This window comes from Neovison vison, chromosome 7 (genome assembly GCF_020171115.1).
Source record: "Neovison vison isolate M4711 chromosome 7, ASM_NN_V1, whole genome shotgun sequence".
NCBI classification, from domain to species: Eukaryota; Metazoa; Chordata; class Mammalia; order Carnivora; family Mustelidae; genus Neogale; species Neogale vison.
In genome coordinates this window covers 146,081,985-146,107,651 of record NC_058097.1, presented here as the reverse complement: position 1 = coordinate 146,107,651, position 25,667 = coordinate 146,081,985, and the positions used below count along the sequence as shown (strand labels likewise).

General features: G+C 38.6%; 2 protein-coding genes across 3 annotated transcripts in view; one reads left to right on the top strand and one right to left on the bottom strand.

The window, feature by feature from the left end:
* Window positions 1–22,958, top strand: part of AQP11 (aquaporin 11) — a 43,389-nt gene extending 20,431 nt beyond the window's left edge. Inside the window, exon 3 of one of the 2 annotated variants that reach the window (XM_044258462.1) lies at window positions 22,908–22,958. In XM_044258462.1, coding sequence (XP_044114397.1) covers window positions 22,908–22,933 — 26 coding nt within the window. In that variant the 3' untranslated portion in view covers window positions 22,934–22,958. Of the gene's footprint in view, window positions 1–5,077; window positions 5,133–22,907 lie in introns of those variants that run through there. The other variant, XM_044258463.1, reaches the window with a different exon arrangement.
* On the bottom strand, window positions 1,493–25,598 carry CLNS1A (chloride nucleotide-sensitive channel 1A). Its single transcript, XM_044258464.1, has 7 exons — window positions 25,408–25,598; window positions 18,654–18,790; window positions 12,913–13,011; window positions 12,153–12,260; window positions 10,387–10,560; window positions 5,141–5,230; window positions 1,493–2,260 (listed from the first exon to the last, which is right to left on the bottom strand). The coding sequence occupies exons 1-6, from the start codon at window positions 25,545–25,547 to the stop codon at window positions 5,163–5,165; spliced, it is 726 nt and encodes a 241-aa protein (XP_044114399.1). The 5' UTR covers window positions 25,548–25,598; the 3' UTR covers window positions 1,493–2,260; window positions 5,141–5,162.
* Window positions 25,599–25,667: the final 69 nt, after the last annotated feature.

Genomic DNA, 25,667 nt, shown 5'->3' with positions numbered 1-25,667 from the left:
TTATAGAATGTTACAGCTAAATCTCTGAAAGTCATTTGTCTAGTTGCCTCATTTTACAGATGAGGAAACAGGTCCAGAGAGGTTTAAATACCTTGGCTGACAAGCCAGAACTAGATGCTTGATCTCCTGCATCTTAGATGACTGCATTACCCATAATACCAAGCTGACCATGCAGTGCCTGTAGGAAACAGTGCACAGAATCTCTTCAACATTTTTTCAATATTATCAGAGCACTTTATTACTTCACCAAAAGTCATGATGACAAGTTTCTATGACTTTAAAAAAGGACCTAAATGGAATTTCTAAGATTAGCCAATGAGAATACCCCGACTGCTTACCGAAGAAGAGGTAAATGTCCAGGATAGAATATGAATGCTGCTTAGACTGAGAGCAGATAAATTTGGGAACTTCCTGTGCTGTTCGCTGAAATTTTAACATTTAAAATCCTGCAGTTAAGAGAGAATTTGTTTCCTTGCTACTGCTGATAGATGGTAAGGCTATAGGTTATTTTGGAGCACAGCTCACTAAATTAAAAATCACAGCTCACTATGTATATGACCTTAAGTGTTATTTTAGCTCTCTCCATAGTTTCCTCATCTTTAAAACAAGATAATAAAAGCACCTATACTTCATAAGACAATTAAGAATGTTCTATGTAGGGGCACTTGGGTGGCTCAGTGGGTTAAAGCCTCTGCCTTCGGCTCAGGTCATGATCCCAGAGTCCTGGGATGAAGCCCCACATCGGGCTCTCTGCTCAGTGGGGAGCCTGCTTACTCCTCTCTCTCTGCCTGCCTCTTCTGCCTACTTGTGATCTCTGTCTGCCAAATAAATAAATAAATAAAATCTTAAAAAAATAAAAAATAAAAAAGAATGTTATATGTATATGTATATAAAGAATCCAACACAATGGATGATACAGAGAAGGCCTCAGTCAACTTCAGTTTCCAAGTGGCCCTTTTCTTGCCTATTGTAACTAATTCAGTATTTCTGAGAGTCTAGTCAGAAAAAGGATAATCAGCTTTTTTTCAGTCTACCGTGAAGGATGACAGAAACCAAGTGAAAGTGCTGAAAAGAACACTGGACATGTGTTCTTTTAGTCCTTTTAGTCACTTATTAGCCAAGTGATTCTGAATAGCTTTTCTAACCATATTTTTAAAGTCATATAATAGTACAGAAAGTCTAAGTATAAATTTGCAACTATAAATCAACCTTACAAATACCCTGGTCTCTGTGAAAATTAAAAATTGAGAGTTGTAAGAAATTATTCCTGATCTAAGTGAAAGAAGCAGAAATCCCTTGAAATGTATTATATCCTTGCCCTACTAAAATTTTGCCTCTAAAAACTCTAACCATGCATTTTCTTACTCACTTCTTATTCATATTCTCAAAAGTCAAATAAAAATAAACCAACAAGACTCTCGTTTTTTGACAGTCTTACTTAAAAATTTTTTTTTTCTCATTAGTGGTTCAGTCAAGAATGAGAGCACAATAATATAGAAAACCTAGATTTATTTGTTAAACTATTACAAAGACAAAACAATTATCACTGAAGCACTCTGATGACTTCATCCCAATTTCACTTGTTATGGAAACTGACCTAAGAGGTTAGAAATAAAAGGATATAACCTAAGAGGTTATAACAAAACAGACTGGTGAAACATGGTGAAAGGAATAAAAAGGTAGTCAGAAGCATCCATGTTATGGTATTTCATGTGGCTACGAAATTTCCCAAGAAGCTCCCTAAAGATGCCTGAACGAATTAATCTGGGTCCCAAATTAATAAAGAGACCCTCACTGTGAAGAACGAGCAGAAGCCAAGATTTCTCTGAGATCTCTTTGTCTTTCTTTTTAAGGGGTAATGGGATCCTTAGGCTCTAAAAGGGTTTATCTTAGATTCAGCCTCCCTCCTTCCCATCCGGTCTACCTACATCTTCAAGCGTCTGCACATTCTTACCAGGTAGGCCTACCAGGTTACAGAAGATGCATATAGTGAAAGCGGGAACCAAAGGCCTACTCTGAGGATACCTATACACAGGAATTTTGGGGTAGATGATAAACTACAAATACCCTCTTGGTTAAGTTAATTCACCTTTGTTAATAAAGGTCATAGTTTCTTCTGCTGGTGACAACTTTTTGTCTCGTATAGTCTGTCTCAAAAAAGAACTGGTTCAGGTAAATTTTGGAGAAGGAAAAAGACTTCCATCAACACCCACTCCATAGTAGAAGAGGCACCAAGTTCTTTCCTAGTTATAAGCAGAATCTGAAAAACATAAGATTTACAGTGTTTTTAATAATACCTATTATTTATTGGATGCCCAGTCAAGAGTGCCAAAGAGCACAGATCTATATCTTAGTCTTTGCAACAATCCTGACAGGTAGTTTATCAACCCCATTTTCAAAGGAGGAAACTGAGGATTGTCCAAAGGCACAGAAGCCCGTTATGTGGTAGAGTTGTGATTCTACCACTCCTGTGCCTTGACTCCACCCCATCTCATGCACTGAGAGGTCCTAGTTCCACTATCTTGAAATCATTAATGGTTGCATAAACAGTCTAATTATTCCATTCCTTAAAGGCAAAAACAATTTTAAATGATTGAAAATTTAAAGACACTGTTTGGAATTCAGGTCAATTATCCAGATGAAGAACTTGTATAAATTTTATGAATAAAATAGCTCTCGGCTCCAACTGTAGCACAAAATGAATGGAAAACAAATCATCAGCTCATTAGGAAGTTTGTGGTTATTTTATGATTATTTCACTACAAAATTACTTTACAAGGAATCCTAAGAAATCTCACCAGTGAATTGCAGTAACATCTCATTTGTATAACCATTACTGACACAACAAATGAGTTTCTCAGAATCCTTATTAATGCAGTGGTGCATATTCTCTGAATAATCTATTTTTCAAGAAGAAATATGTGAAAGGCAGAAGATAAAAAAATCTTTTTCCAGTTTCAATGAAAGTTACTACATATTACCGAAGTGAAAAAGTCAACATGCTATAAAGAACATGATAAGCAGGAAAGTGAGAAGGGAAGAAGACTTAAGCTGGCACCAAAAGATTTCCCATACAGTGTAATAGTGAAGTACTGATATCTGGAACTGTGAGATCTGAAAATTAAAGCTAACAGAGCTGCAGCAGTATGAACACATAATTTTAGCAACTACAGAGGAGACAATGCTGGTTTTAGACTAAATGGCTACACTGACAGAAATAAATGCTGTGGAAATAAAAATTAAGTATTTAAAGAAGAAATATAAATCACAGAACTCTACGAGATATTTTCTGATAGTTCCACTGGCAGCACCTGTGAGGAAAACAGATTCATCATCATTTTTCATGGTTAGAGTAAGAAGAAATGTTACGTTCACAATGGCAACAATTTGGAAGATAAAATGGAACTTAGAAAAAGGAGGGATCTCACAACCCAACTGGATGACTCACAGTAGTGTTAAGAGTCAAGCCAAAATATATAAATCTTGCCACACTATTACTATATGCTTTAAATTAAAGGATCTGGACATAAGTAACATTTCAAAGACTGGAAGACAGTCGGTACTCGAGAAAATACTACCAGGTCAGAAGAGGAGAACACTCTAGAGGGGAAAGATGGACAACAATTTTAACAAAGTAAAAATCTTACAGCTCATGAAGGCCAACTAGGATTACTAGTCCTAGAGCTCTAAATGACATGAACATGACCTTTAGTTATTATCAAACATACAGTTGATACTCAAACTGGCAAAGGACAATTTATTTCTCAGGGTAACTTGCAGCAAAGTCAGGGATAGCAAAGCTCACAAGAACGTGTCAGGGAAAACTGGCTGTGAGCTTTTATGTCAGTCAAGAAAGCAGAAATGAGGGGCGCCTGGGTGGCTCAGTTGGTTGAGCAACTGCCTTCAGCTTAGGTCATGATCCTGGAGTCCTGGGACCGAGTCCTATGTCAGGCTCCCTGCTCGGCGGGAAGTCTGCGCTTCCTCTGACCTCTCCATTTTCACACTCTCTCTCTCTCAAATAAATAAATAAAATTAAAAAAAAAAAAAGAAAGCAAAAATGAGGGGCGCCTGGGTGGCTCAGTTGGTTAAGCCACTGCCTTCAGCTCGGGTCATGATCTCAGGGTCTCGAGATGGAGTCCCACATCGGGATCCTTGCTCAGCAGGGAGCCAACGTCTCCCTCTGCTTCTGCCTGCCACTCTGCCTGCTTGTGCTTTTTCTCTCTGACAAATAAATTTTTTTAAAAAAATCTAAAAAAAAAAAAAGGCTAAATAAATAAAAGTAAAATAAGAAAGCAGAAATGAAGCAACTTCGGAAAATGATAGCTTTTGGACAAATGTTCATGGACTTATGGTTTGACAAACTGGTCTTGAACACTAAGGTGCCCAGGACCTTGGTCCTCCATTATTTTACAAAGGCGAAGCCAATACAAGATTATAATGAAATTAGGGATGCTTGGGTGGCTCAGTTGGTTAAGTGATTGCCTTCAGCTCAGGTCATGATCCTAAGGCCCTAGAACTGAGCCCCACATTGGGCTCCCTGCTCAGCAGGAAGTCTGCTTCTCCCTCTTCCTTTATACCCCTCTCCTGTTCTTGCTCTTTTTCTCTCTCTCAAATAAATAATAATAAAAGATTATGATTAAATTAAAGGCTTAGATACAGTTTGGAATTACTACTACTTCCTCCCTAAATTGAATAGCAGTGAGTTGCAGCAAATAGCTGCTTTGTGTTTTCTGATGAATGTATTAAGGTTTCAAATACCACAAGTGGGAAAAGGTGACTCAAGAGCAGAGCAGGAGGTGATTTCAGGCTCTGCAGCTCCCACCTGGGCCAACTAGGGAGCCCATTTCTGAATAATAGGCTAATGTCCTCCTGAGTTCACTAAGGATGGGTGTGTCTTATTCTTCATGCCTCAATGCCTACCACTGTCTAGCACAGCACTTAACATGTGGTAAGTGTAAATGTTAACCTGAACATTGCTGTTTGCAGACCTCGATTCCTTAGGAGAAAAAAAAACACATAAGTCTCAATAATTTCAGAAACAGATAACTAACATTTTCCTAAACTGCTAATTATACAGAGTTCTCCTGAAAATCACATGATTTTCAAGTTCAATGAGAAGAAGAAAATATAAACTACTCACCCCACAGCAGCATAAATCATTTTCAGTGATCAACATCTGCATCCTCAAACTGTCCAGCAACCGTTGGTGTAGTGTCAACCTCCATCCCATCTAAAAAAAAGAACAACAACAAGAAAGAAAAACCACAAAAAAAATCAACTGCTGAGCAAGAGTCTACTGAGCTCTTCAGATAGGTAAAGGGTCAACCTATTCATCAACCAGAAGGAAGCTAGTGCCCTCTGTTGGTCACAATTGCTATATCTTTCTCTTCTGAAAAAGTAACAAGGAATAAACCAAAAAAGAAAAATGCCACCTGTACATTTAACACTTACTTTATAAATTCTCAACCTCAACATTAAAAAGACATAGGATAAGTTTTGAATGTACTACACATCAAGTGTTCACTCTTCACAGAACTGTGCTGGGTATTTACTGTGTGACATTATCATCATTATTATTATTATTGAGATTTTATTTGAGAGCAAAGAAGAAAGAGGGTGGAGTGGAGGGGTAGAGGGAGAGAGAGAAGCAGACTTCCTGCTGAGTGGGGAGCCCCCAATGCAGGGCTCGATCCCATGACCCAGAGATCACACCTTGAGCCAAAGGTAGACGCTATACCAACTGAGCCACCCCATTATTTTTATTTTTAAAGGTATAAAAGTCCTATCCTCCCACAACTGATGACCTAATTCTGAGAAAAGACAAAATAAGTAGAGTGAGGTTCTTGCTTATCTGTTTTGCTCATTTCATGAGGAAAAAAAGTGTGTGTGTGTGTGTAGGGAGAGACAAGGGAAAAAAGCCCTCTGGAAAGAGCTGTTTAGAACTGCTTTCTCCACTTTGGCACCTCCCATTGACCTTCAACTCTTAGCCCACAACAGGCTTCTGCCTGAGCCCCAACCCATACTCCACCTGGACATGCAGCAGAGCATGCAAATGTAACACATATCTAAAACTAAGTTATCATCTTTCCACACAGAAATGCTTCTCGGGGGCCTGGGTGGCTCAGAGGTTAAGCCTCTGCCTTCAGCTTGGGTCCTGGTCTCAGAGCCCTGGGACTGAGCCCCGCATCGGGCTCCCTGCTCGTTGGGGAGCCTGCTTCCCCCTACACTGTGCCTGACCCTCTGCCTACTTGAGATCTCTCTCTGTGTGTCAAATAAATAAATAAAATGTTTTTTAAAAAAAGAAAAGAAAAGAAAAGAAATGCTTCTCTTGGGGCACCTAACTGGTTCAGTTGGTAGAGCATGGGACTCAGGGTTGAGAGTTCAAGCCCCACACTAGGAGCAGAGCCTACTTAAAAAAAAAAAAAAAAAAGGTTTCTCTTCCCAAACATTCTTACGAAAGGATAACTCTGACCTGTCCAATTCAGAGACCCCTACCCACATCTCTAACTTACACTGCTTTGCTCTCTTAAACATCTCTCAAACCTGTTAAGTCTTTGACATTCACTACCAGTAACAAATGCAGGCCATGATCTCTCATCTAATTTAAATCATAACTTACTTAATAGTTTCTTTTTGGGACGCCTGGGTGGCTCAGTCAGTTAAGTGTCTGCCTTTGGCTCGGGTCATGATCCCAGGGTCCTGGGATCGAGCCCCACAACAGGCTCCCCGCTCAGCAGGGAGTCTGCTTCTTTGCCCTTCTCCTGACTCATGTGCATTCTCTCTCTCTCAAATAAGCAAAATCTTAAAAACAAAAACAAAAAACAGAGTTTCTCTTCTATCCTCCAGTATTTCCCTCTGCAATCAATGTTCCATATCACAGCCAGGGTCATCTTCTGAAACTACAATCAAACTAAAAGTTCTTCACTTCACATTCTCATTGACCCAGGGAGAACACTAAAATTCTTTTAAAAAGCTTTCAAGTTCCATCAATGTATAACCCAGTTCACTACTCCACCTTTATCTGTTGCTGTAATAATCACCCTTCATACACAGAGTTCCAGACATAATGGACTACTTACAGTCCCCCAAAGTTGAATGGTCTCTTGAACTTCTGCACATGGCTGATCCTGTTACCTGCATCTCTCCCCAACCTGTACGCAATCCCCCTTCACCCAGGTCACTTTACTCCACTTTCTGATCTTGGCTTAGATGTCACTAACTCCATGAAGCTTGAATCTCTCTCTTGACTATCCAGGCTGAGTGAAGAGTCCAACCTCTTGATTCCATGGCTTCTCAAGCTTCCCCTATAACTCAATGCTGTATCACAATGTACTATAACTGCCTAATGAGTTAAATTATTTTCGTCTACACACGAATGCCATTGACATGAAGACAGTAATCTCATCTTACTTGGGCACTGCTATATTCTCTGTACCTGGCATAGTAGCTCAATAAACACTTCTTACAAAAATAAGCACACGAAGTACTGAAATACCACAAAAAGACAGGGTGTTTGTTTCTCAGTGTGAAAAAGATGGTTTTATTAAAGCACAGGGAGCAGGACTCAGGCAGAGAGAACTGCGATAGGCTGTATTTAAACAGCAAAAAGGTTGAAATTTACCAAGACAGCAGATCTTAGGTGTTCTCACCACAAAAAATGGGTAACTATGTGAAGCAATGGATGTTAATTAACTTGACTGTTGTAATTATTTCACTATGTATATGAAAACATCATCTGGCATACCTTAAACATATATAATTTTTAGCCATTTAAAATTTTTTAAAAATAAATCAAATTTTAAAATTGCAAAGGTCAAACAAAATAAATAAATCAATGGCAAAAAGAGTGACATGGGTACTTAGGACTTTAGGAGATGGGGAATGGTGCAGGCTGAAAAAGTTTCATATATATAGGCAACTCTTAATATCCTAATAAGGCTTAGGAATAAAAGTCCAAAATATCACTTAGCAAAAAGTGTTTGTGATCTTAAAATCATTTACTATAAAGCATTAAACAAGGAATTTTACAATTTAAAAAAAAAAAAAAGCCTTCAGTGAAGAAAAGCTTTTCAATGTCCAAGGACACTCCCCTGTTAATCACTGTAATAAAAAAAAGGTACCATCTTGAATTCTTTCGGCTAAGTTTGATAGTACACCAGAAATCATCTGAACCATCTCAGCCCATAGCCTATGTTAGAGGCTCACCAACTAGGCCTTAAAATGGAGAGAATACACAAGGAATAACACTATGACCCAAAGCCTAAACTTTTCCAAATTAAAATATCCCAGGACTGTGACATCTGGTGGCTCAGTTGGTTAAGCCTCTGCCTTCGGCTCAGGTCATGATCTCAGGGTCCTGGAATTGAGTCCTGCATTGGGCTCTCTGCTCAGCTGGGCATCTGCTTGAAATCTCTCCCTCTACCTCTGTCCCTCCTCTTATTTGTGCACGCGTGCATGCACACACATGCTCTCACTCAAATAAATAAATAAAATCTTAAAAAAAAAAAAAAAAACCAGAACTTCAGAACCCCCAGGTCAACATGCTATATGTGCATGGATGATATTGATTACAGCATTATGACAGAAACTTGTATTGCCCAATAAAAGAAAAATGAGGGATTCCTGGGTGGCTCAGTCAGTTAAGGGTTCAACTCTTGGTTTTGGCTCAGGTCATGATTTCAGTGTCCTGAGACTGAGCCCCATATTGGGCTCCACACTCTGCAGAATCTGCTTGAGATTCTCTCCGTCTCTCCTTCTGTCTTTCCCCATGCTTGCATGCTCTCTTTTAAATAAATTAATCAATTAAATCTTTATTTAAAAAAAGAAAAACTACAGTAACCCTCTTTAAGAATATCTGCATCTCTAAAAATTAAAAGTGGTAAGACTCTTTAACAACATTAAAATACTAGTACATATTAAATACATGTAAGATGCAAGAAGTGCTTATAACAGATCCTAATGTATTCTTTTTGCATATTAGCTCATTCAATCCTCTCACTTATTAGCTATTTGACCTCAAGCAAGTTATGTGATCTTTCTGTGCTTCAGTTTCTTCATCTGTAAAGTAGGGATCACAGTAACATTTACCACAGAACATTCTTTGAAGGATTAAATGAATATGTGCAATGTGCTTAAATCAGGGTCTGGCACATAAGAGCAGTATCTGAATGTTCTACTGAGAGTAGAAGGAACAAAATCAGAGATATGTGGGGCAAAGGTGAGGTTGTCTCTTCAGAGTTAGAACTTTATATGGTGATTATCAGGCAATCACTGAGGGAACATCCCTATATAGGGGTGACCACAGAGTGTTCTCAGATTAAGATGGCACAGTGAGCTGGAGGCAGGAATGATCGAGGCAAAACATTTTACTATTGTAAATCCAGTCGGAGAAGACAAGGGCCTAGGGTTGAAGGATAGCAGCAGTAATAGCAAGGAAATGTTAAAGTCATTTATATGAAAAAAATCCATGGGCCCCAGTATTGCACTGGAACAAGAAATAAGAAGTAAAGGCTGAGTCAGAAGAATACTTCAACATTCTGACTGAAATAGGATACTCAGAAAAGCAAATCAGTCTTATAGGGGAAATATTTACCAAAAAATCTACAAAGTGGAAATAACAGAAGCAAATTTGAAAGCCATTTGTTTAAGGTCCAGAAGTTTGTCACAAAATAAGAACCCAAGTTTCTTGAGTGCTGTCTAGCCCTTTTAATCAATAGATTATCCTAGTTTTGCATATAATCATGTAGGAATTAGTTTTAAAAATAAAAACAGCAGCATAGATACACATACACATAAGCAAACAAACAAAAAGACTGGAAAGATATGCAAAAGAAAAATTAACAGAGGTCTTTCAATCATAATTACACTTGATTTTTCATTTCTTCTTTGCCTGTGTCCATTTAAGATTTTTGACTGTCAAAAGACTATTTTTGTAGTTCAGGAAAAAAGTAAAAACAAAAAACAAAAAACAAAAAACCAACAAAGTTTCATGAGAATTCCCATTCTATATAATTCTACATTTGCTTCCTACATGGTAAGATTAATTCTGCGATTTCTCTCTCTTGAGTTTCTAGGGACGCCTGGGTGGCTCAGTGGTTAAAGCCTCTGCTTTCAGCTCAGGTCATGATCCCAGGGTCCTGGGATCGAACCCCACATCGGGCTCTCTGCTCAGCAGGGAGCCCACTTCCCTCTCTCTCTCTGCCTGCCTCTCTGCCTACTTGCGATCTGTTAAATTAATAAATATATATATATTATATAAATACACACACATATATATATATATATATATATATAAAGAGTTTCTAAAAGAACATATATATCTCTCCATACCTTCCCCTGCTGCCCAAGGACCATCTAACTGCTCACAGTGAAAGAAAGGATACTCACCTTCATAATCTCTTATTGAGTCTTCTGTCCGGACTCCAGCCATGTTATATTGGCTGCTCACAGACTGAGAAAGCATTCCTTCTAATCTCTCCAATGTGGCTTGGCCTTCTGCTGTTAAATGGGATAATCCTTCTTCATAGGTATAAAATGTAGGGATGTCTCCCTGCCCTTGTTCTAAATAAATAAAATGCTTTTAAGCTATTATAAAGCAATTAGAAAAACATGGATAATCAATAATGCATTTATTGAAGATAAGGTACACTTTAAAAAGGCTTCTAGGGAAATATTTTTCAATATTTATTTAATACAGAGATGTAGGTCATCTATTGAAAATAAAGACACAAAGAAAATGTCTCTACCCTCCAGAAGGAAAAGGGATTCCAAAAGATAATGAGCCAGTAAACAGCAATTCTCAAAAAATCAAATGTCCATGAACTAGAGGGAAATTTATAGGTGAGTGCAAATTAATATGATACTAATTTGTACTGATAAGTTTTTTGGATTAAAACACATGCTTCTTTAAAGAATAACACGGAAGACATTGGGAGATGGAGAGGAGATGTGAGATGGAGGGCGAGACAAACCATGAGAGACTGTGAACTCTGAGAAACAAACTGAGGGTTCTGGAGGGGAGGAGGTAGGAGGTAGGGTGAGCCTGGTGGTGGGTATTAAGGAGGGCACGTATTGCATGGAGCACTGGATTGGTTCATAAACAATGAATTTTCAAACACTGAAAAAAATAAGATATTTAAAAACAACAACAACAAAAACAAAAAACAAAAACACATGCTCCTTTTAAAAACTGAGAAATTCTGGAAAATATAAAAAGGATAAAAAATAAAATCATTCAAAAATCTTACTGGAAATGAGAATATGTTTAGATACATTCTCTAATTGTACCTCCTCCTGTATTCTTTAAATATATCTCCTTCTCATAGAAGGAAAACTCTAGAACCGAATTTGTCTCAGGCCAGGAAGTAGGTACATATAGAGGAAAGGACTTTGAACAGCCAGATCAGTGGACATGAAAGCAGTGGGAAAAAGAAAAGAGAACAGCAGGCACCTCACGTTATAAGACTACCAGACTATGATGATATTCTGGTCTGGAAAAGAGAAATAATCTTAGATAAATGACGTATCATTCTCGGGGGAGAAAATGACTTTGCTGGTGAGTTGTTTGAAGCATTATGTTAAGTAAAGCTGGAGGTGATAAAGTTTTTAAGTGGTGGAGGGAGAAGGCTTGTTCTCTGGGAGCAGGTGCATCAATTTCAAAGATTCTCCCAACCATCCGCTTTCTCATCTATTGTTTTCTTCCCCTCCATTTATCTATATTCATTTTCTGCTCCCAATCATACCTACTTTTTACCCTCAAGCTTGGAAAATCCATCCATTTTTCCAGTTTGGCTTAGACATGAACTGCACCATTCACTTTTGAGTGAGTATTTAATAGAGTATTAAATGAATATTTAATAGGGGCGCCTGGGTGGCTCAGTGGGTTAAGCCGCTGCCTTTGGCTCGGGTCATGATCTCAGGGTCCTGGGATCGAGCCCCGCATCGGGCTCTCTGCTCAGCGGGGAGCCTGCTTCCTCCTCTCTCTCTCTGCCTGCCTCTCTGCCTACTTGTGATCTCTATCAAATAAATAAATAAAATCTTAAAAAAAAAAGAATATTTAATAGAAATATAAAAAACTATAATCCCATACCCTTAGTACAAATAACTAGTTAAAATGAAATAAACACACATTTAAGAAAATCTGTTTCACTAACCATGTGCTTCCACATCATATTCTTCTCCATCATAATCATCTGAGTCTTCATCCTCAGGATCAGGATGCAAAGCCTGGCATTCACACATCGCAGTGAACATTGCCTCCACTGAACAAGGAAATTGTAATGAACATTCTTTTCTGGCCAGTGTAGAGTGAAAATTTAATAGTATAACCAACAGTGTAAATCAATTCAATGGGTAGACAAGAAATATACCAGAGTCTCACTATTTATAAAACCTGCTAAATTCCAAGGAGAACCAATCTTGAAAAGTACTTGATGGAAATGGACAAGTCACAAAATAATAGTTCATTTTAAGATAATGTTGAGACTTCTTCATGCCTGGCTGGGTTTTCTGAGAAAAAGAGGCAGTGTCTTGATCAGACTGCTGGTATCAGGGTGAAGCCCCTTTCAGTTCATAGGGCTCTTTTCCAGCTATCCTGGCATCTTCCACTTTGGAACTGCCAAGACCCCTGCCCTCTATCTGGCAAGATTCAAAGTCAATAGCATCAAGTCAATAAAAATAACCAGATCCCTCCATTCACAAAACACACCAAATAACATGGTGTCTCCTATACCCTCACCACACTGACAATCTTTGATATCAATAGGTATCTGGTCCTCAATGATACGTTAGATGTTAGGATGAAGAAAAAGCAACGGAACAGAGGTAATGAGGCTAAAGGTAAAAGTGTATGTGTATGAGGGGTGGGATGCTTGGTATATAAAGGGAAAAGAATCAATTCTATAGAATACTCACATGCTGATTTATCACTAGGCACAAATCTGAATTCGGCAATAGGTTCAGCATCATCATCACTGTCTTCTTCTTCTTCAGTAACAGATTCCTTTGATTCTTCTAGGAAGGGAATAAAAATAACTTTTTAAATGATGTTTTTTGTTTTGGAAAAAAAGAACCCTAAAATAAATTCATAAAGGATGCTTACTGATGTATCTAAACACTGCAATACAGTTTTTACTTCATAACATGGTTATTTTAGAGCTAAAAAAGACCGTGGGCAGCCTCCCTGGTCTAGTCACACTGTGCCTTACTGAACTCTAAGGATCCCAAGCCCCCTTTGAAGACATGGTAGGGGTGAGGAAACCCAAACAGGCCTCAAACAAGTACAGTTCCACTGTCATCTGCCTCTCCTACCTTTCACCATGAAACAAAGGATTCAGTAGCAGTTTGTAAACCACTGATGTGCTTTATCACCAATAATTTACAGATGAGAAAACTAAGGCCCATAAAAGTTAGCAAACCAAACAGATAAATTACTGAAGTCTGTAGGCAAGAAAAAAATACAAATGTTCAATAAAGAAAACTAGCACAGGCTGCTGATGGAAGCAGGAACTGCTACAACTATTCTGGAGGTATGCATAGCCTATTACCCAGCAATTCCTCATCTATGTATACATTATGTACAGAAGGAGTTTATACATAAATGTTTACTGAAGTACTGTATGCACTTGTGAAAATTTTAAAAATAAATGCTACTTAAAAAAACAAACAAACATGTATTGTAACCTGGTCATGTTATATTTTATAGACAGCAGTTAAAAAGAAATGAATATTTTTATGTATCAAAACTCCTAGATTAAAAAATGTAACCAAGTGAAAAAACCAACTATAGAATATATATAAATAATACCATTTACTTATTAAAAGTTTAAACGTAAAACAAAACCATTATTTTGCTTATGGATTTTATACATATTCAGTAAAAAATTTAAAAGCTTAGATGGGAAGGACACATACCACCTTTAGGACAATGTTTAATTTGGGAGACAGAGTATGGAACAAAATGGAAAAGGTATGAAAAGGATTTCTTTTTTTTTTTTTTTTTTTAAAAAGATTTATTTATTTATTTATTTATTTGACAGAGAGAGATCACAAGTAGGCAGAGAGGCAGGCAGAGAGAGAGAGGAGGAAGCAGGCTCCCTGCCGAGCAGAGAGCCCGATGTGGGACTCGATCCCAGGACCCTGAGATCATGACCTGAGCCGAAGGCAGTGGCTTAATCCACTGAGCCACCCAGGCGCCCATGAAAAGGATTTCAATGGTACCAATACAGTTTTAGCTCTTTATATTTTTTAAAAGATTTATTCATTTTATTTTATTTTATTTTTAAAGGATTTTTTAGTTATTTATTTTACACACACAGAAAGCTTAACTTAGTTAAAAGCTTATCACAGATGCTTAACTGACTAAGCCATGCACATCTGCCTAAAGATTTGTTCATTTCAGAAAGAGAGAGAGAGAGTGCAATTGGGGAAGAGGGGGAGAGGGACAGAGACAGAAAAAATCTCAAGCAGACTCCCCGCTAAGCATAAAGCCAGACACTCAGCTCCACCTTAGGACCTGAGCAGAAATCAAGAGTCAGACACTTAACTGACTGAGCCTCCCAGACACTCCCAGTTTTATTTCTTTAAAAGACTAATATGAGGGACGGGTGGGTGGCTCAGTCAGTTAAGCCACTGCCTTTGGCTCAGGTCATGATCCCAGGGTCCTGGGATCGAGTCCCACATCGGACTCCTTGCTCAGCGGAGAGTCTGCTACATATAATACATATGTATATAATACATATATATGATATGACATATATGATATACAAATATATGATATGTATATAATACATATGTATATACATATAATACATATATACATATATATGATATATATATGTATTATACTTTGCTTATAAATATATATATAAAAATAAAGATTTTTTTCATTCTACATTCAGCTTGCATCGCTTGGAAAAATAAAAGTAAAAAAATAAAAATACATATACATATATATGATATGTATATATATGTATTATACTTTGCTTATAAATATATACATATATACGTATAAATTTGCTTATATAAGCAAAAAAGGAAAAAATTTAAATGCCCACTATTAACAATTTTAAATAACAGATTTCATAGGACACTTTTCTGTCCTATTGCTGTTATATAGTTATATTGTTATACTGTCCTCTTTAAACAAGTGAAATAATAAAAAACATTGAAGAACTCTAAACAACTCTAAACAGTTGAATTTAATACATTATAGTAGTAACAAACTTTTTCAGTGTTTTAATAAAAATGAAATGGGGCGCCTGGGTGGCTCAGTGGGTTAAGCCGCTGCCTTCGGCTCAGGTCATGATCTCAGGGTCCTGGGATCGAGTCCCACATCGGGCTCTCTGCTCAGCAGGGAGCCTGCTTCCTCCTCTCTCTCTCTGCTTGCCTCTCTGCCTACTTGTGATCTCTCTCTGTCAAATAAATTTAAAAAAAAAATCTTTATAAAAAAAATAAAAAAATAAAAATGAAATGTATTTAACTATTATAACTATTATTCTATAACTGAATGAACATCACTTTTATATTATAAAAGTAATACATGCTGGTATAAAAATAATTGAGAGAGTGTGATGTAGTCCAAGGAAAAAGTAAGTCCCTACCACCCTAGTTCTTCTCCCTAAAAATAACATTTATAACAATTTTTTTTATATTCTCAGGAATCTACCTTGAGGCAAGAAATATAAATGCAATACAGTATCTTTGCAATTAAGAAAAATACACAACTATGACCAACACTCATCATCTCATGCTAGATCATAGTATCTGCCATATTTCCAGTCTCTAAACTTTTCTAAATTTTTAACAGTGTAAATAAGTTTTCAGTTATTTTAAAAATAATCTAGTATCCTCAATTATAAGTTGAAAGTCTACTTTAATAAGGTTTATGGAGGTAATCCAAAGAGAAAAAAAACATCTGGAGCTTGGAGAATCAGGAGAGGAACAAAGGCTGGGAAAACAGGATCCAAGCACGTGAACTTATGAGAAGAGTTGAATCCCACAAAAACGGAACTGGAGGGGTGCGTGGGTGGCTCAGTGGGTTAAGCCTCTGCCTTCGGCTCAGGTCATGATCCCAGGGTCCTGGGATGGAGCCCCACATTGGGTTCTCTGCTCAATGGGGAGCCTGCTTCCACCCCTCTCTCTCTGCCTGCCTCTCTAATTGTGATCTCTGTCAAATAAATAAATAAAATCTAAAAAAAAAAAGAAACAAAAAAAAAACTGGAACTGGAGAACTACTACGTAAATGTGACCCAGGAGGATTCTACTTTTTAGTACGATAGTGAAATCCAACTTAGTTTGGTAAGAAAGATTAATCATAGTCCCATCAATTTCAAGAATATAATCATATAGAGCAAACATTTAAAATACCTATCTCAAACCTACTGAATCCTTACTGCCTAGTCTGGGACTCCTGGTATTTGATTTCTAATGCTCCCCAGGTGTTTCTACAGTGCAGCCACGTTTAAGAACTAAATACTACAAACCCCTCATTTTTCTGGATGAAACTTAGGCTCAGAGAGACGAAAATAACTTGCTTACCAAGTTAATGACAGTCTTATTCAGTGTTTTTTTCTCTTTAGCTACCTCTCTAACCTTGAACTCTACCTCTCTAACCTAATTTTCTAACATACATCTTTGGCCAAAGCTAATACTCTCCACTATTTACGGGCATTTCACACCACAATCTGGAAATGACTAGCAAGGTCACCTCTAAGTTTTGCAATTCTATGAATGAATGGCTTACACTAAGTATGAAATAATCTTGTTTATAAAATCATAGTTGTACTTATTTGGAAAGTGAACTTTATGCCCCAAACCTCCTCATTTGGAAGTCTTACTACAACCCAAGGTCAACAACTTTTTCTTTTCCTTACCCTATCTTTCAAACTTCACTAGATTTTTAATCTATCTTTGCATTTTTTCCAATGGCAAGTGTTCAAAATCTTTTAGCAAAAATATTTTCAGAGAGCTGAATCAGGCAGGACTGATGAGACAGGGTTGCCAAAAGCCCTAAAAGTTATTAGATAATTTAATGTCACACTAATTATAAGTCATCATCTTACATCTGAAATGCTATTAAAATCCTAAATTGAAGGAGCAATAGCTTAACAGGCAAACTTACAGGACTGTCTCTTATACACTATTTCGAAAGAAAGGCAACATTTTATTAGTTTTATTATTTTATTTATTTTTTAAGGTTTTATTTCTTTATATGACACAGAGAAAGAGAGCATATGCAAGGGAGCAGGGAGGGAGAGGAAGAAGCCGAAAAAGTGGGGCTTGATCCCAGGACACTGGGCATGAGCCGAGCTGAAGGCAGATCCTTAACCAAATGAGCCACCTAGGCACCCCACACCCCATTATTTTAAAAGCACAAGTTCAGTAAAAGTGTAACAAATTGTCCTTTCAGTCACAAAGCTCTGCATTTCTACAAAAGTTGAGCATATTAAACTGACACAACATAAGAACAACTTCTCACTTAGTTACACTTACAAAAATTAAACGCAAGTTTTAATTTTGTGCCTAATTTGTTTCTCATTTGGCATTCTTTTTTTTTTTTTTAAGATTTTACTTATTTATTTGACAGAGAGAGATCACAAGTAGGCAGAGAGGCAGGCAGAGAGAGAGAGGAGGAAGCAGGCTCCCTGCTGAGCAGAGAGCCCGATGCGGGACTCGATCCCAGGACCCTGAGATCACGACCCGAGCCGAAGGCAGCGGCTTAACCCACTGAGCCACCCAGGCGCCCTCTCATTTGGCATTCTTACAACCCATTGTCAACAATCCCCCAAATGGATTTTTTTCTCTTTCTTACCCCTTCTTTCATCACTTTCACTAGATTTTTATGAATCTAATTATTTCAATAGCAAAAACTGGGAATCTTGTATACAGCGTTTCTCAACTTGGACACTACTGATTGTAGGAGGCTATCCTGTGCCTTGTGGAGTGCTAAGTAGCATCTCTGGTCTCTAACTACTAGATGTCAGTAGCACTCTACAACCCTTCCAATCATGACAATCCAAATGTCATTGCCTAAAGGAGGGGGGCCCAACACTGTCCCCTCACTGAGAACCACTTCTCTAATAAAACAAAATAAAAAAACCAGGTTCTACACTAAACTCTTGGAAGCACAAAGTATATTGATCTATGCTTCTAAGGGTGCTAAATATAAATGCCTTTACAAAGAGAAAGAATAAACAATTCAATGTAAGAGGAAAAAGTAGAAATATAAATCCGCAATAAATGAAAAATTCTAAGTGCAGGGACGCCTGGGTGGCGCAGTTGGTTGGACGACTGCCTCCGGCTCAGGGCGTGATCCTGGAGTCCCGGGATCGAGTCCCGCATCAGGCTCCCAGCTCCATGGGGAGTCTGCTTCGCTCTCTGACCTTCTCCTCGCTCATGCTCTCTCTCACTGTCTCTCTCTCTCAAAAAAATAAATAAAATAAAATCTTTAAAAAAAAAAAAAAAATTCTAAGTGCAAATACATAGAAAATAAAAAGTACTGTCCAAATTATTTTACTGAGTTGAAATTTTGCTTAATAATCTATTACCCAAAATGGGTCAATGGCTTGAATATTAATGATCAAGACCTTTTTTTAAATATATGATATTTAATATTCCACCAAAAGAAGCTCAAGATTAGATTACACCATACATACCTCCAAATTTGGCATTCACCATAACATACAAATGCTCTCGTGGATAGGCATTTAGGTCCCTGGACACGGCATGCAAGCTAATGGTAGGATATTCCAGTGAGAATCCTAATCCAGAGCCATCTAACCAAGACAGGCGGCTGAAAAACAGGTGTAAAGTAGATTATTTTAAGAAATTAAATCCTAATTTAGCCCTTATGTTTATAAGCCTTTATGTTTATAAAGGTTCAGCTTGGACAGTTTCATGCATGTGAATAAATTCAAGCTTAGTGTTTAGAAATACTTTTTTTTTGCCCTAAAGATTTTTTTAAAAAATTTATTTAACAGAGAGACACAGCAAGAGAGGGAACACAAGCAGAGGAAGTGGAAAAGGAGGCTATATGCTGAGCATGGAACCTGATGCGGGGTTCGATCCCATCCCAGGATCCTGGGATCACAACCCAAGCTGAAGACAGACACCCAACAACTGAGCCACCAGGCACCCCTAGAAATATTCCTAAAATAATGAAATTCAACAGCAGGAACTGACTTTCTTTAAAACCAATTCTGTTGGGGTGCCTGGGTGGCTTAGTGGGTTAAAGCCTCTGTCTTCAGCTCAGGTCGTGATCCCAAGGTCCTGGGATTGAGCCCCGCATCAGGCTTTCTGCTCAGCGGGGAGCCTGCTTCCTCCTCTCTCTCTGCCTGCCTCTCTGCCTACTTGTGATCTCTATCAAATAAATAAATAAAATCTTAAAAAAAAAAATTATGTTAAGTTCTCTTCTCCTCTAGCTAAAAATTTAAAAAAACCTTGAAATGCAATTTCTTAAGTCACATGTGTTTCTATGCCTTTCATCCTGGTTCTTATCTGGAATGTCTTCAGGTGCCTTGCTTTTGCAATTCCTCCTCAACTGGTTAAATCCCAGCTCTTCCTTGAGTCCTCCCTCCAATTACTCCTTACATAATGATGTCTTCTTTTTCTGAATTGCACTTATGCGCAGTAATAAGCCATTTAGCACTTAACTCTGTGGTAATGGATCTCAGATGTACCCTGACAGAATATGAGCTACCTGACGGAACCTGTCATATTCCTTTATTTCATGTTCTTCAAAACCACTAGCATTAGTGCTCAGCATATAAGTATGCAATAAACTCTTGGGAGTAACTTAATTTCTCCACAAGTAAGACATTAAATGACATATACATGAAATGGCTGCCATCATACTTACCACAAGTTAGATAATACTTATCCCATTGAAAGACTTGAAGCCTTTCGGTTATTCTGCAGCTTTAAAAGAAAGCCACAAATATGAAAAGTCTAGTTTTCCCTCAAAAGTGGCCAAAAGCAAATATTTTATTGGGATAATAAAGGAAATATAGCATCAAAATCAGTATGTTGAGTTTTGAGTAAAGGCTGGCTAATTTTTTGGCAATACTTCCCATATTTTACCTTAGCAGGGAAAAAAGTAGCAAAAAGATCCTTAAGAGACCACACAACAAAAATGTTAATGGGGTAAAAGTTAATGAAATACAGTGGCTGCACAGGACTGGAGACAAATGGAGACTGACTGCTAATGAGTGCCAATTTCTTTTGGGGTGATGAAAATATTCTAAAATCAATTGTGATGGTTGCACAACTCTGTGAGTAGACTAACAACCACTGAATTGTATATGTGAATTATCTCAATAAAGCTTTTACTAAAAAAAGAAATTAATACAATAACACCCTCATATCATTCTACTTTTTATATAATTTTAACAAGCCTGGTTGTCTAATTTCTATGCAAGCAAAAACAAATACAGTGATGAACCTAGGACTCCCTCGGGCCAGAACAATGACAGCCCAGCAATCTGAGACCACTCATATTCCATGTAAGGGGAGAATGAACTTGACACCTTAGTCCACTTAAAGAAAATCCATGTCTGAGAACACAATTAAGTGTATATAATACATGACCCTCACTTATCAGAAGCAAAAACAGAATTAGATGGTGTAAAAATATGTACAACTCTGTAAGTAGACAAAAATGCAATGACTTGTACACTAAAAAAAGCAAAAGTAGGAAAAGATGCACTGTCATTTGCAAGGATTTCCATTCAACATATTTATTAAAAAAAGAAAAAGAAAACCTGGGAGGCTTAAAATGATAAATCTTAAGAAGCTTAAAGAGGTAAGCTCAAGAAATGATTTCCCAGAATGATTCATTCCATTAGTTTCAAAGAAATAGATTTTACTATTGCAAATGGATTGTGTGTGGTATACATACATATCTTTCCTGTCCACTGCTTTCTTCTTCTTTTTTTTTTTTTTTAAAGATTTTATTTATTTATTTGACAGAGAAAGATCACAAGTAGGCAGAGAGGCAAGCAGAGAGAGGAGGAAGCAGGCTCCCTGCCGAGCAAAGAGCCCGATGCGGGGCTCGATCCCAGGACACTGAGACCATGACCCGAGCCGAAGGCAGAGGCTTTAAGCCACTGAGCCACCCAGGCACCCCCCACTGCTTTCTTCTTAATGGGGAAATGAAATAGTGCTCACATATCATAGAAGTAATGCTAGTCCTTTTATTATTTAAGGACTATTATAATAGTCCTCTATTATTTTAAGCAAATAAACTGCCTTTTCTCAATTCAAAAATGCCCAGTATCATCACAACTCAAAAGTGATAGTCCAAATTTGGGTATCCAAAATCATTTCAAATATCCAGAGCCATAAAACTTTAATAACTCAATTAGAAGATGGAAAAACTGAAATATAAAGTGGACTTACCGCCTATCAAATTATGGTCTTCATTTTTTTTTTTTTAAGATTTATTTATTTGAGGGGCACCTGGGTGGCTCAGTGGGTTGAGCCTCTGCCTTCGGCTCAGGTCATGATCTCAGGGTTCTGGGATCGAGCCCCACATCAGGCTCTCTGCTCGGTGGGGAGCCTGCTTCCTCCTCCCTCTCTGCCTGCTTCTCTGCTACTTGTGCTACTTGTGTGTGTGCTACTTGTCTGTCAAATAAATAAATAAAATCTTTAAAAAAAAGGAACCTCAGTCTTTAAAAAAAAAAAAAGATTTATTTATTTGAGAGAGCTAGAGGAGAGGGAGTGGGCAGAAAGAGAATCCCAAGCAGACTCTCCACCAGGCTTGCTCTTACAACCCCAAGATCATGACCTAAGCCAAAGTCAAACCAAGAGTCCGGCACTTAACCAACTGAGCCACCAAGGCACCCCTATGGTCTTTACTTTAAAAAGCACATAACTGCTTTGTAGTTCCTTATACATGGACATGGATATGCACTCTACAAAACAGAAGCAAATTCTACTCAAAAGCAACATTTACTCTGATTGCCAGGTTCTTCTTCATTTTTCCACATATTCTAGAAGAAAAGCCCTCCCAAACCAAAATATCTAATTAACTACACCCAAACCAAAGAAGCTATGAGTCACAAAAGGGAAAAAACAAATAGATAGTAATACAGAGGAACATTTTGCTACTTTCTAATGCTTCTGAACAAGTATGATCATTATACCCTATTCCTGGCATGAGGTGAAGAACAGGAAAGAGATACGAGGTTTTGATTTTGAGTTGGCTTAACTATTTGTTTTAAAATTTACTTTGGGGGCGCCTGGGTGGCTCAGTGGGTTAAGCCGCTGCCTTCGGCTCAGGTCATGATCTCAGGATCCTGGGATCGAGTCCCGCGTCGGGCTCTCTGCTCAGCAGGGAGCCTGCTTCCTCCTCTCTCTCTGCCTGCCTCTCTGCCTACTTGTGATCTCTCTCTGTCAAATAAATAAATAAAATCTTTAAAAAAATAAATAAATAAAATTTACTTTGGCTTAAGATATATTTTAACTACCTACTTTATCCATTTCAAATGCTCTATTTTTAATAATTCATGCCTCTGATCCGTTCCCCACCTGGGTAAAAAAGCCAATTTCCTATGAAAACTCAACTTTGAAAATAAGCCCAAGAGTTCTGTATCTCTCAACATACATCTGAGAAACCACCTAAAATTAAATCAGACCCTATCCCTCTTTACCGAAAATCCTAAAATAATGTTCTCAAAGCTTTTGGGCAATAAGCCAAACTCATAGAACATGCTCCTTCTTCAGCTTTATTATTTGTCCATCCTTTTCCCTTCATTCCCTCAGATGAAGATGGTGTGTGTATTATATACTCTGGCACACACTAAATATTGTTTCTCACCCTTGCCTCTGAGCATCCTGTCTCTTCTAAATAGAACGTTACCCCTTAGCCCCACTTCATTCACCTGTTAATCCCCATTTGTCATATCCTCTAGGAAACCTCTGTTTGTTGAAGCCTTGATTCTATAAAGACCTGGAAATGCCTGGGGGAAAGAAAAGTGGAAAGAGACCAAGAAGGTAATGCTAACAAAGAGTAAAGAGTGATGAATAAAGCTGTCCATGGTACTCAGAATATTCTATTCTTCTTTTACTTTTTTAAAAGATTTTATCTATTTATTTGACAAGCAGAGATCACAAGTAAGCAGAGAGGCAGGCAGAGAGAGAGAAGGGGAAGCAGGCTCCCCGCTAAGCTGAGAGCCCGATGCGGGGCTCGATCCCAGGACCCTGAGATCATGACCTGAGCTGAAGGCAGAGGCTCAACCCACTGAGCCACCCAGGTGCCCCCAGAATATTCTATTCTTAACCTAGATAGTGGATATACAGGGTTTAATTATAATTCTTTAAATCACCCATATATAATGTATATTCCTTTTTGTATGTATATTTTACAAAAATATTTTCTTAAAGAAGGTAAGAGATTTCTCAGTGAAAACCTGATATGAAAATTTTTTAAACATATGACCTTAAAAGAAGTTTCTATTTCTTCAGTGTGATAACTATATTGTGATTATACAGGACAATGTCCTTGTTCTTAGGAGATTTTTGCTGAAGTATTTACAGATGAATGGACAACATGCCTGCAACTCTCAAACAGCTCAGAAAAAAGATAAGTGTGGTAAAATGTTAACAACTGATGAATGTTTGTCTATGTGTATTAATAAACAACACTTGAGATTTTTCTTTAGGTTTAAAGTTTTTCAAAATGAAAAGACAAGCACAGGGCCTTGTCTTCCTTCCCCCAAACAGTAGTTATATTATAGAAAGAGTCAATATACAGAGAAGCCATGGAGAAAAAGGGATGGTGTAGGGACTAACAATCTATCTGTGCTGCACTCTCCACCGTTTAGAATTGCTCTCCCAAAATCATTAAAGATCTCCTTGTCATTACCCATCAGATGCTTTTCAGATTTTGACTGCTTCTCCCTTTTGTCTGTTCTCAAGTCTCTTCTTCCATACCTATTTTACTATAGATATGCCTTAGCCCTCTTCTCTTCTGGGGTATCTAACCTATCCGCCATGAGTATAGCTAACCTTTACACTAATGATTTCCTAATCTCTATGGTTAATACTCTCCCAACACACACAGTCTTGTGTCCAACTAATCACACATGTCCAGACCAAACTCATTATTTGCACCTCACCCCCAACTTGCTTTTCCTCCCATTTCTATTTCCTCTCCAGTGATTGGTCAAAATTCCTAAGCTGTCCTCAATGTTTTAGACTTCCCTCAAACCAACGGTTCTTTACATTTTCTTGTGTGCTCTGTGGTAGGCAAAAATTTGCTTCCCCCAGGACTTTCAACCCCCTAGTGTCAAGCCTATGAATATACTGTCACATGGCAAGAGAAAACCTGTATATGCAATTAAGGTTACTAATCAGTTAACAACAGAATGAAGAGATCATCCTGGATATTCTGTGTGGGTCCAATGGTATCACATGAGCTCTTTTTTTTTTTTTTAAGATTTTATTTATTTATTTGACCGAGATCACAAGCAGGCAGAGAGACTGGGGGAAAGCAGCCTCCCCGCTGAGCAGAGAGGCCGATCCGGGGCTCGATCCCAGGACCCTGAGACCATCACCTGAGCTGAAGGCAGAGGCTTAACCCACTGAGCCACCCAGGCGCCCCAGAATCACATGGGCTCTTAAAAAGGAGAGAAATTTCCCTGGCTGTAGACAAAAGTGATGCATCAGTAGAAGTCAGACAAATTTCAAGGATGGGAAGGATTCAATGTGTCATTGCTGGCTTGAGGATGACTGAAACCACGTCACAAGGAAATAGGGACCTCAGTCCTACAACTACGATATTGAAGACACATCGGCAAAAGTACAGTGCTCCACGAGGCCAAATAAAAGGGCAATTCCTCCTAGGAATGGAAATGGGAGTCAGAAATGGGAAACGAGAAATGGGAGTCTCAGTCTCTCTTGGATCTGATCTCAGTTTTCGTGGGGTTGAGGATGTTCCTCTCCCCATCCACACCTACAGAAGAAAAGCCGTACTTCTTAACTAAACTTTTAAAATCCTCCACAATCTGCTCTAAACTTAAGATATTTTGCCCAGGGCAACACCTTCCGCACCTTTTCACAGAAAAGACAGGCACAAGGATGATTCTCAACTCAGGGGCTGGAAACTCAAAACCTTAAAACGAAACCCTGAATAAAGAGCGACGCACTCAGTAGACGTCGGGAAAACAGGTAAAAGCATAATCAATGAGAGAACTCCGTGTGAGAAAGAGGCAGACTCGGGAGAAAGGGACACCGGAACAATCAAGTCTTCGCCCCGGCAGAGGCCCCCCTGAGGCGACCCAGAGCTCGCGCGCTCCACCTCTCAGCAGCCCGCGAGGTCGCGGTCTCGTCCCCGCCCCGCCACTCAGCCGCGCCAGCAGGAGGAAGGCGGTGCGCAGGAAACCGGCACAGGGGAACAGGGACCCTGCCTACCTCTCAGCGATGTACAGTGTGCCGGTGCCGAGGCCCTTGCCGTTCAGCACAGCCTCGGTCTCTGGCTGCTGCTGCCGAAGCCCCTCAGCCGAGCCAGGCGGCGGGAAACTTCTGAGGAAGCTCATTGCAGCAGGGAGCATGGAGACACGAACCGGGAGGATGCTGAAGCACGTCGGCTCGAGGGGCAAGCTTCGCCCCGCCCCGCCCCGCCCCGCCCCGGAAACGGTGGCAATCACCCCGGAAGAGCAACTTAGTCAGCC